This window comes from Bufo gargarizans, chromosome 1 (assembly GCF_014858855.1).
Source record: "Bufo gargarizans isolate SCDJY-AF-19 chromosome 1, ASM1485885v1, whole genome shotgun sequence".
Classification (NCBI taxonomy): Eukaryota; Metazoa; Chordata; class Amphibia; order Anura; family Bufonidae; genus Bufo; species Bufo gargarizans.
The window spans coordinates 585,009,591-585,022,291 of record NC_058080.1 but is presented as its reverse complement, the minus strand read 5'-3'; the positions used below and the strand labels follow the sequence as shown (position 1 = coordinate 585,022,291).

At 40.5% G+C, this 12,701-nt stretch overlaps 1 protein-coding gene across 1 annotated transcript in view; it reads right to left on the bottom strand.

Moving 5' to 3' along the window:
- The window catches only part of RNFT2 (ring finger protein, transmembrane 2), a 95,973-nt gene that overhangs the window by 57,068 nt on the left and 26,204 nt on the right, over nt 1-12,701 (bottom strand). Inside the window, exon 6 of the mRNA XM_044275814.1 lies at nt 5,070-5,223. Within this exon, the coding sequence (XP_044131749.1) occupies nt 5,070-5,223 (154 nt within the window). The remainder of the gene's footprint in view (nt 1-5,069; nt 5,224-12,701) is intronic.

The window sequence follows — 12,701 nt, the reverse complement described above, 5'->3', positions numbered from 1 at the left end:
TGATTCCCTGCCCCCAACCCCCCCCCCCCCCCTCCTATGCTCGGTGTGGCGTTTCCCTCCCACACCAAAGCATGACAGCAGTGCAGTACACTTTGAACAGTTATAAGTCAAGCGCTCGTTTAGCTGACCGCTATTTCTCCTGACTCCCCAATACACTTATACGTTGAGTTTAGCTGGGCATGCATGTGTGGTTAATTGGGAGAGTGGAAAACGTCACTGCTAGACACTTCTGGTGGAGGCTCGTCTCCTGGGACAACACAAGAACCCGGGGAAAAAATTGCTTTGCCTGATCCTTCCCTCTGCAGACATCTGTGAGAGGAGAGCTCCCCATACACATTACAGTGTTGGCTGAACCTGCTGTTCTCGGCTTCTTCAGCTGAACATACATGATTATGTATTGGGGCATTTGAACTTGCTGACCGTGCCACCTGGAACTATAATTTTTCCGACATCATAAACAAAAACGATCATCAATAAATGAGTTTTATTCTGTGATCTTTGCCTTCCTTTTTACTTTCCCATTACAATTGCTACGAAATCACGATAATTGCCCATTGTAGACAGGCCTTCATGTTTGGATAATGTCTACACAATCTGGTTTTCAATGAAAAAAAAAAAAAAAAAAAAAAACTTTACTTTTCTAGTCTGGGCAACAGTTCCACTTTTTGTATTTTTAAAATATTATAAGAGAGTCACTACATTTTATGCTACAGCATACTAAAATGATACATGGAATCGGTTCCTTCCTTTTCTGGGCTTATTTTTTCCAGTGATTTCTGCATTCCTAACAACAGAACAGCAATTTTGCAACCCTGAAACATTTTTGGGGGAAGCAATTGGAGCCAGCTCACACACATTTTTTTTGGCACTTAAAATCAGTTACAAAAAACATCTCAAAGCAACCTCCCATTTATTTCCACGTGGAAAAAAGAAGCAGCACGCCCTATCTTGGGACAAAATCCCCACTAAATCTTTCATTGAAATTTATGAAAAGCATAGAAAAAAACGCTCCATACGTGTCCGTGCATTTTTTGTGTTTTTCAGAATTTTTTTTGCTAAAAAAAACACCAACTAAAAATGCAGTTTTGTGTTGAAGTAAAGACCAATTGGGTAACTAAAGCATCAAAAACTGCACATACAGAAAAAAAAAAAAAAAAAGTACAGATTCCGCTCTGAATTTTGTAGGCAGATTTTCTAAATCCTATAACATAGCCCTATAAAAACTGGAGCAAAAAAACATTAACGCAAAAACAGTTCATGTACATGCAACTTACAGAAACAGAGCTAATTACTTAACATAACCCCGCAGTTGTCTTATCATCCACATGGCAGCCATCACCCTAAGGGCTCATCTACATGACCGTATGTATTTTGCGGTCTGCAAAACATGGATCCGCAAAAAATATGGATGTCGTCCGTGTGACGTCCTTACTGCATCTGTTTTTTGCAGATCCATTGTAACAATGCCTATCCTTGTCCGCAAAATGGACAAGAATAGGACATGTTCTATATTTTTTGAGGAATCGCCATGTGGACATATGGAAACGAAATGCACACCGAGTCATTTCCGTTTTTTGTGGACTCATTGAAGTGAATTATTCCACATATGGGCCGCAAAAAAAAAAAAACAGGAACGGACACGGGAAAAAAACAAACAAAAAAAAAAACTGTGTGAATGAGCCCTAAGGGTAAGGCCACACAGGTAGTTTTTATAGGCAAAAATCAAGAGTGGATTCAAATAAAGAGAAGTGGTATCTGTCCTTAATACTTCCTCTCCTTTTATGATCCACTTCTGATTTTTCCTTCAAAAACTGCATCAGAAATCCAGACCACGTGACTGTACACTACCTGCTCCATAGATTAGTAGAATGTGCATATTACAGCAATAGAAAGAGATAGGATGTATTAAAAAAACAAAACAAAAAAAAAAAAAAAAAAAAAACACTCACTGATTCAGTAGATATTCTGATTACTGCTGGATACTACAAAATATCTAAGGCTTATATACGGTCGGGTTAACACCTGAATTTACATTGTTGTGAAATAATATAAAGCAGGAGACCTTTTTGCCATTAGTAACCAATCAGCAATCAGTTTTATTAAAGGAGTATTTCCAATAGTCACGGGATGTGTTATAAATGTCTTATTGGAAGGGTCTTTCATCTGAGACCCTTCTCCAGAACAGTAGAGAAATTTTGTGGATAGGCCATAAAAGTCTAAAGTGGGAATACCAGTTAAACTGCACCAGAAAAATAAAGTGTGGACTCCTAAATTTGAAAAATCGCTCTCCAATCAAAAATGCATCCTTTACCATAATTGCAATGAAAAGGGATGTGATTTGTGTAAATTCATGTGTTGGAGATGGTAAGTTTTAAAGAAGTTTTAAAGTAGCACTCCCACAATTTTTTTTTAATTCTGTGACCTGTAAGGCTACTTTCACATCTGCGCCTTTCTTTTCTGGTATTGAGATCTGGCAAAGGATCTCAATACCGGAGAAAAACGCTTCAATTTTGTCCCCATTCATTGTCAATGTGGACAAAACTGAACTGAAGGGAACAGAATGTGCACCAGAATGCCTTCCGCTCCGTTTGGTTGTGTTCTCGTATCGGACAGAAAACCGCGAGCAGCATTTTTCTGTCCACAATGGGATGTGCACAAACAATACAAGTCAGTGGTGCAAGATCCGTTTTCTCAGGCACAATAGATCAGGCATTAAAATCATTGTAAGTCAATGAGTGCCGGATCCGTCATTGCCATTTTAAAGATAATACAACCGGACTCATTCATAACGGATGCAGACGGTTGTATTATCAATAACTGAGTAGTCTGCATTAAGTAATCTGTAGTGAAGGTAATCTTCTTACCAGTGACTGTATTTGTGTGTTATAACCTCCCTTCTGATACTCAGCTGTGTCATGTGACCAACTCTCTGATCTCCAACAGACACAGGACAGGAAGTCAGTTACTTCTCTATTCATTCCTATGAGACTGACATTGAGGCTTCCATAGGAATACATAGAGAAACTGACTTCCTGTCCACACATAAGATGCTGTGTTGTTTGGAGAGTCTGATTGCTGGTCACATGACACAGCTGAGAAGCAGAAGGGAGGTTATAACTCACAAATACAGACACTGGTAAGATTACCCTCAGTACAGATTACGTCTGGTACCTTTCATACACAGTACATCCATGTCAGTTGAACCCGACAATTTTTGTTGCCAATAATTTGTATGGCATGTTCCCAATTGTAAGGATTAGGCACACTGGATTTCAACTGCCCCATCCTTTTGTTGGAGTCTGGCGACGGCTTTCTCCTCTCTCGCTATTCACTATATATACAGTTGCAAGAAAAAGTATGTGAACCCTTTGGAATGATATGGATTTCTGCACAAATTGGTCATAAAATGTGATCTGATCTTCATCTAAGTCACAACAATAGACAATCACAGTCTGCTTAAACTAATAACACACAAAGAATTAAATGTTACCATGTTTTATTGAACACACCATGTAAACATTCACAGTGCAGGTGGAAAAAGTATGTGAACCCTTAAATTTTTATAACTGGTTGAACCTCCTTTGGCAGCAATAACTTCAACCAAACGTTTCCTGTTGTTGCAGATCAGACGTGCACAACAGTCAGGAGTAATTCTTGACCATTCCTCTTTACAAAACTGTTTCAGTTCAGCAATATTCTTGGGATGTCTGGTGTGAATCACTTTCTTGAGGTCAAGCCACAGCATCTCAATCGCGTTGAGGTCAGGACTCTGACTGGGCCACTACAGAAGGCGTATTTTCTTCTGTTTAAGCCATTCTGTTGTTGATTTACTTCTATGCTTTGAGTCGTTGTCCTGTTGCAACACCCATCTTCTATTGAGCTTCAGCTGGTGGACAGATGGCCTTAAGTTCTCCTGCAAAATGTCTTGATAAACTTGGGAATTCATTTTTCCTTCGATGATAGCAATCCGTCCAGGCCCTAACGCAGCAAAGCAGCCCCAAACCATGATGCCCCCACCACCATACTTCACAGTTGGGATAAGGTTTTGATGTTGGTGTGCTGTGTCTCTTTTTCTCCACACATAGTGTTGAGTGTTTCTTCCAAACAACTCAACTTTGGTTTCATCTGTCCACAGAATATTTTGCCAGTACTGCTGTGGAACATCCAGGTGCTCTTGTGCAAACTGTAAATGTGCAGCAATGTTTTTTTGGACAGCAGTGTCTTCCTCTGTGGTATCCTCCCATGAAATCCATTCTTGTTTAGTGTTTTACGTATCGTAGATTCGCTAACAGGGATGTTAGCATATAACAGACTTTTGTAAGTCTTTAGCTGACACTCTAGGATTATTCTTCACCTCATTGAGCAGTCTGCGCTGTGCTCTTGCAGTCATCTTTACAGGACGGCCACTCCTAGGGAGAGTAGCAGCAGTGCAGAACCTTCTCCATTTATAGACAATTTGTCTTACCGTGGACTGATTAACAGCAAGGCTTTTGAAGATACTTTTATAACCCTTTCCAACTTTATGACCCTTTCCAGCTTTATGCAAGTCAACAATTCTTAATCGTAGGTCTTCTGAGAGCTCTTTTGTGCGAGGCATCATTCACATCAGGCAATGCTTCTTGTGAAAAGCAAACCCAGAACTGGTGTGTGTTTTTTTTATAGGGCAGGGCAGCTGTAACCAACACCTCCAATCTCATTGATTGGACTCCAGTTGGCTGACACCTCACTCCAATTGGCTCTTGGATATGTCATTAGTCTAGGGGTTCACATACATTTTCCACCTGCACTGTGAATGTTTACATGGTGTGTTCAATAAAAACATGGTAACATTTAATTCTTTGTGTGTTATTAGTTTAAGCAGACTGTGATTGTCTTGTGACTTGGATGAAGATTAGATCGCATTTTATGACCAATTTGTGCAGAAATCCATATCATTCGAAAGGGTTCGCATACTTTTTCTTGCAACTGTACATGTCAATTGAACTGAGCATGCATATGTCTGATTGGTTCAGGAGAGAATCCTGACGGCCGAATGAGCCTAATCTCATGAGTATAGCCATTTTAATTACCTTGGATTTCACAGCAATCACAATCCTAGGAAGAGCGAGGATAAGACACTTCAGAGACACTGTGATGTATTTCAGAACAAAGTCTGAGATCCCCACGATCCACATGAGCTCAAAGAAATCCATGGTCTCCAAGTTTGGCTTCAGAAAGATAAAACTGCAGAATGAACAAAAAAATAAAATAAAAATAAGAAATTTGCATGACACATTCTAAGAAGCCTTTTTCTTAAAAGGGGTTGTCCAGGAATACCTAACTTAACTGAAGCCTGCAGCCTGCCTACACTATAGAACGATTCATTCTTACCTGCTTTATGCCGGTCTGGTCCTGATCACTGGCTCCTGCGTGTCCATCTTCTAGTCCGCAGGCCTGTTTACTTCCTCTCGAGCATGGTCACCTGATCCGCTGCAGCCAATGACTGGCTATAGCGGTGACATGTCAATAGGAGACACATCACTACTGAGCAGAGCAGGTGACCATGTCCAGGAAGAAGTAAACAGGACATGGACCAGTGAGCAGGACTGAAGCAAAATAGAGCAGATAAGTATGAATTGTTCAATAGCAGAGGCAGGCTGCGGACAGCAGTGAAAAGTTAGTTGTTCCAGGACAAGTCCTTTAAGAAAATAAAGCTAAAACTTTTGAAACAATTAATCTTTCAAAAGGAGCCCATAGAGTCAGGTAAGTTTCTAAAGACGGTAGAAGTTGCACGTCCCTAAATGGCTTGGTTTCCAATGCTTGACACCAGCCACAAATAAACCAATTAGAGCAATACAACACTAGATTGCTGGGCCCAGGGGACTTGTTGCCTCTGTAAATTGCCCATTACTTCGATACCTGTAATCAGCATTGTTGTAAAGATTAAACTCTCCTATTTGACAAGATTTAGTCTCGGGTATAGTGCACACTATACGGTACAATAACCTGTCAGATGAGACAATGAAATTGCCTTCATCTCTTCCATGGCTCTGATGTTAAACTAGAGGGATCAGAAACGATAAGGAGACAGCTAAATAAACTGTCTGTGAAGCAGAACAAAACATAATGGAAGCTCAATAAGCTAATAATGGCCAATCTTATCCTTGCCCCTCACAAAGAACACAAAATACACTGCATTATAACTGTTAGTGCTGAACACAACTGTCAAATGATGTGTTCAGTCCTATACACACAGGGCAGTATAAGAATCTGTACATTGGATATACAATACACAAGTAAGCATAGGTTCACATCGCCAATGCCGATTCCAGTGCAGCAAGCAGCGCTATTCTTCCTATTAACACAACCAACACCATGGTGGAATCCCGACGAGACTCATTCTAAGGACTCATGCTCACGACCAAGATTTTCGTCCACATCTGATCTGCATTTTTTGCGGATTGGATGCGGACCCATTCCTTTCAATGAATCTGCAACCGCACATCTGTTCCGTGGCCCCGCAAAAAAGATAGAACATGTCCTACTCTTATCCGTTTTGCGGACAAGGGTAGGACATTTCTACAGAAGGTAAAAAATATACAAAATGTCAAGCACTCGGCAGGGATTCGTCCATTTATAATGAAAACCATGATGCAGATCTCAATAGAACATAAAGGGCCCATACACCTTCAATAAGCGTCAGAAAAATAACCGTTCAGCGGACTGCTATCTCTCCTGACTCCCCCCACACACACAGCAATCTAGCCATTTTGCCTGCAAACAGACCTACAGGCTACCCTCCTACTAAAATTTATTTGGCTCTGTATATGCGAGTTTGTTGCCCAATAATAATGATGATTTTTTTCACTGGGAAGTTTAGTTTTTGTGTGCATTACAATAATTTTGTCTTTGTTGTAATGGATGTATGGACTTGAGCTTATACACATCAACCAATTTAAACTGGCAAAGCTGCAGTTCAAATCATGGGGGTGGTTCAGAGTGGCTAAAGCAAGTTTAGCTTAGACTTATAATAATCTTTACTTATATTGCTCCAGCATATTTTTCTGTATGTTTAACAGCTGCAGAGATATCTGCATGTTATTGATATGCAAATAACCACCATGTTGGAGCATTGCTTTTTTTTTTTTTTTTTTTTTTTTTTTAAACCCCTGTGCTCTGCACACTCACCCTCCTGTTGATTGACATGGCTAGATATCAGCATGCTAAGGGCATAGCTGTGTCCTCCTAGCATGTACATATTATATACACTACTTACTATGGCCTTACCATGTTGAGAATAGAGGTTTTCTATGCTTAGAAAGCGAATATATATTACTGGTTACAGGCACAGAATAGGATTACAAAGACATCAGTAATATGTATTAGCTTTAGAAGTATAGAAAACCACTCAATATGATAGGGCTGTAGCCTGGATCTAAGTGGTCAGTCTTGCATGTAGATATACCAGGATAGACTTTTAGATTTTTTTTTCTTTAGTAATTTTTTTTTCTCCCTCATTTAAAAGGGGTTGTCTGGGTTCAGAGCTGAACCCAGACATACCCTTATTTTCACCCAGGCAGCCCCCCTGAGGCTAGCATCGGAGCATCTCATGCTCCGATGCACTCAATTGCCCTGCGCTAAATCGCACAGGGCAAGGTCTCTTGTTTTCAAGAACACACTGCCGGGTGGAAACTTCCGCCCAGCAGTGTGTTCGTGATGTCACCGGCTCTGATTGGCAGGCTTTAGCGCTGCCCTAGCCTTTTAACTGGCTAGGGCAGTGCTAAATCCCGCCCATCAGTAAAAGTCACATCACCGAATCTCCAAAAAATGCCTTTGCCCTGCACGATTTAGCGCAGGGCAAAGGAGAGCATCGGAGCATGAACTGCTCCGATGTTCAAGTCAGGGGGGCTGCCAGGGTGATAATGGAGGTATGTCCGGGTTCAGCTGTGAACCCGGACAACCCCTTTAACCCATAATAAAATGCTATAACCTTATTATATTTAGAATAGAGGTTTTCTATGCTTAGAAAGCTTATAATTTTTTTGGGGGTTTATTCACAGAAACAATATATAATTATACAGCCATCAGCAATATGTTTTTGCCAAGTATAGAAAACCTCTATTCTCAATATAGCAAACTTATAGCCTTTAATTATGGGAGAGAAAAAAATAGAAGAAAAAATCTAGACGTCTCTCCTAGGATTTGAACCTGGGACATCTACATGCAAGGCTGACCACTTACCTCCAGGCTACAGCCTTATCATATTGAGGAGAGTGGTTTTTACTCTTAGAAATCTAATACATATTACTTGTTTCTTTATAATCATATATTGGGTCTGTGAATAAACTAGTATAGTAAGGCTATAGTAAGTAGTGTATATGATATGTACATGCAAAGACACGGCTCTACCCTCAGCATGCTGATGTCTAGCCGTGTCAAACAAGGGGAGGGGGAGTGAGCAGAGCACAGTGGTTTTACAGTGTTCCAAGGATTCAACCCTGCTCCCTGGTGCTCCAACATGCTCATTTGCACCTGGATAAAAATGCAGATATCTCTGTTTAACATACAGACAAAAGAAAGGTATCTTTTTAATCAACATTGTAAACCCTATTCGGCAGTATGCCTGGCTTAAAAGGGTTGATCATGTAGACAGAGGCTCTTTAACCACCTCAGCCCCCCCTAGCTTAAATCCCCTTAATGACCAGACCACTTTTTACAATTCTGCACTACACTACTTTCACGGTTTATTGCACGGTCATACAACTTACCACCCAAATGAATTTTACCTCCTTTTTTTCTCACTAATAGAGCTTTCATTTGGTGGTATTTCATTGCTGCTGACATTTTTACTTTTTTTGTTATTAATCGAAATTTACTGAATTTGTTTGCAAAAAAATGACTTTTCATTTTCAGTTGTAAAATTGTTCAAATAAAACTACATTTCTATATAAATTTTTCTCAAAATTTATTGTTCTACATGTCTTTGATAAAAAAAATGCAATAAGTGTATATTTATTGGTTTGCGCAAAAGTTATAGCATTTACAAACTATGGTACAAAAATGTGAATTTCCGCATCTTGAAGCAGCTCTGACTTTCTGAGCACCTGTCATGTTTCCTGAGGTTCTACAATGCCCAGACAGTAGAAACACCCCACAAATGACCCCATTTCGGAAAGTAGACACCCTAAGGTATTCGCTGATGGGCATAGCGAGTTAATAGAACTTTTTATTTTTTGTCACAAGTTAGCGGAAAATTATGATTTATTTTTATTTTTTTCCTTACAAAGTCTCATTATTGTGACAAAAAATAAAAACTTCCATAAACTCACTATGCCCATCACGAAATACCTTGGGGTGTCTTCTTTCCAAAATGGGGTCACTTGTGGGGTATTTATACTGCCCTGGCATTTTAGGGGACCTAAAGCGTGAGAAGAAGTCTGGAATCCAAATCCGTAAAAAATGCCCTGTGAAATCGTAAAGATACTCTTTGAAATTTGGCCCCCTTTGCGCACCTAGGCTGCAAAAAAGTGTCACACATGTGGTATTGCCGTACTCAGGAGAAGTAGGGCAATGTGTTTTGGGGTGTATTTTTACATATACCCATGCTGGGTGAGAGAAATAGCTCTCTGAAAGTCAACTTTTCCCATTTTTTTTATACAAAGTTGTCATTTTAGAGAGATATTTCTCTCACCCAGCATGGGTATATGTTAAAAAAGACACCCCAAAACACATTGCCCAACTTTTCCCGAGTACGGCGATACCACATGTGTGACACTTTTTTGCAGCCTAGGTGTGCAAAGGGGCCCAAATTCCAAAGAGTACCTTTTAGGAGGGCATTTTTAGGCATTTGGATTCCAGACTTCTTCTCACGCTTTCGGGCCCCTAAAATGCCAGGGCAGTATAAATAACCCACAAGTGACCCCATTTTGGAAAGAAGACACCCCAAGGTATTCCGTGAGGGGCATGGCGAGTTCATAGAACTTTTTTTTTATTTTTTTGGCACCAGTTAGCGGAAATTGATTTTTTTATTTTATTTTTCTCACAAAAAGTCTCCCTTTCCGCTAACTTGTCACAAAAAGTTCAATCTTTCATGGACTCAATATCCCCCTCAGCGAATACCTTGGGGCGTCTACTTTTCAAAATGGGGTCACATGTGGGGTATTTATACTGCCCTGGCATTTTAGGGGCCCTAAAGCATGAGAAGAAGTCTGGAATATAAATGTCTAAAAATGTTTACGCATTTGGATTCCGTGAGGGGTATGGTGAGTTCATGTGAGATTTTATTTTTTTGTCACAAGTTAGTTGAATATGAGACTTTGTAAGAAAAAGCAAAAAAAATAAATTTCCGCTAACTTGTGCCAAAAAATATAAGATTTATGAACTCGCCATGCCCCTCAAAAGTGATCTTTTTTACTTTCTTCTATTATATGCATTCATAGTATTGCGAAATGTACGAGATCAGTCTAGAGAGAGTTGTAGACGATCCTAAGGAACATTCTCTCGTGTTCTTCTACATCTCCCTAGCTACATAAAAGAAGCTATATTGATAAGACAAAGGTTATAAACCTATGTACATGATTATCTTGTAATGACTAGTGTATCTGAATCTGTATGCTAGCATTATTATGTTTTGTTATCTTCTCTCATTTATGTACCATCCTAATGCTTCTTTGTTACATGACTATACAAAGAAAAATGAAAATAAAGAATTTATAAAAATCTATTTATAGCGCCGCAGCGATTTTACGGTGTTTTTGCAGTTATCAGAAATCAGATAATTTCTGTCACTGCGGTGGGGCGGACTGAACGCAAGTGTGCGCACAAGATCAGGCTTGATCGGGGGCGAACACTGCGTTTTTTGTAGAGCCTATAGAACATGTCCTATTCTTGTCAGCAATTGTGGACAAGAAAAGGCATTTTCTATATAGTTCTGGCAATGTGCAGATCCGCAAAATGCGGAAAGTACATTGCCGGTGTTTGTGTTTTGCGGATCCGCGGTGTCAGTGTTTTGCGGATCCGCAAAACACATACGGACGTCTGAATGGAGCCTTACACGGGGGTGATCAATGATGGGGGGGGGGGTGATCAAGGAGTCTATATGGGGTGAACTCCCCCCTCTGTCATTGATCACCCCCCTGTAAGGCTCCATTCAGACGTCCGTATGTGTTTTGCGGATCCGCAAAACACATACGGACGTCTGAATGGAGCCTTACAGGGGGGTGATCAATCACAGGGAGTCTAATATGGGGTGATCAGGGGTTATTAAGTGACAGGGTGGGGGGGGGGGGGGGGGGTGAAGTGTAGTGGTGCTACTTTACAGAGCTGCCTGTGTCCTCTGGTGGTCGATCCAAGCAAAAGGGACCACCAGAGGACCAGGTATATTAGACGCTGTTAACAAAACAGCGTCTAATATGCCTTTCAGGGGTTGGAAAAAAAATAAAAAAACGCACCTACAGCCTGCCAGCAAACGATCGCCGCTGGCAGGTTGTAGATCAGCTCGTTTACCTCCAGTTCCTGTGAACGTGCGCGCGTTCCCAGGAAGTCTCGCGAGATGACGCGCCAGCACGTCAAGGAGGAATGAATAGACCGCCTCCAGAACACAATCCTGCGTTAGGCGGTCCAGAGGCGGTTAATATATTTCACCCCATAGACTGATTTTAATTAGCGTAAGTATAAAGCTGTAGCCTGCTCTCATTGTATGTATTGGAAGCCATTTGCCACCAGGATAGGTATAGAGTGGGCTCGGCATGCATGGTGGTACCTGCATCCCTCGATTTAATGGAGGCTGTTATGGCACCAAAAATGGTATAAAGCAGAGTGGACCCAGCAAGCATGTGGAACCTGCACTCCCTGAATTTTATGGTGGCCATTATGGCACACAACAGGTAGGATTTTAGTGTTAGGTTTCCGTCTGATAAGAGATTGCCTTGACGTTTGGCAGATGGGCTCAAATAATTTTGTACAAAATGTATTTGCCGAGAGTCTCTACTTTGCAAAATAAGAGTAGCATTTACACCAGAATGTTTTCTATTATTATGGCATTACTGTACTTTATTTTTGTTTGCAGAGTGCTGCTGCGTTGTTCTTTTTATTCACCAGTAAAAACCACTGCAATATTGAAAACCACATGCACTGGTAAGTGCACCTCAATCCACCAACATTGCTAAAAAGTAACCAATGTTGGAGAGTATACATAGCATCATCCAAATATATTTAGGGCCTGTTCACATGGCATTGCTTTCCCACTGAATTTTATTGTGGACTCCAAAGCCAACGTTCCACCGGTTTCCACGTATTTTCTACCGCCCATTCTTTTCAAAAGGTGGCTTTGGTTATCTTTATCTACGTTTGGGAGTTGTGTAAAAATCTGATGTTAGTTTTAGGTCAAATTTATGCAGAAATATAAAAATTCGGAAGCGTTCACAAACTTTCAAGCACCACTGTGGATGAAAATAAATTGCCGCTTGGAATTAGTAAAAGATAGAGATAATCTGATGGACAACTACGGCACTTTTCCCTTGGATTAATTTTGATAAATAACCCCCTGTTGGCTTTATATAAAACCCTTTATGAGACATGTATCTTGTTTCATATATTGGCAATTATACGGTCACACTGTGCACCTTTTTTTCAGTAAAGTAACATACACACAGAGATTTACCTATGCTGTTGTTGGCAATTGGCAACATGTAAACCGCGCTCCAGGAATGCTCACTTATGGG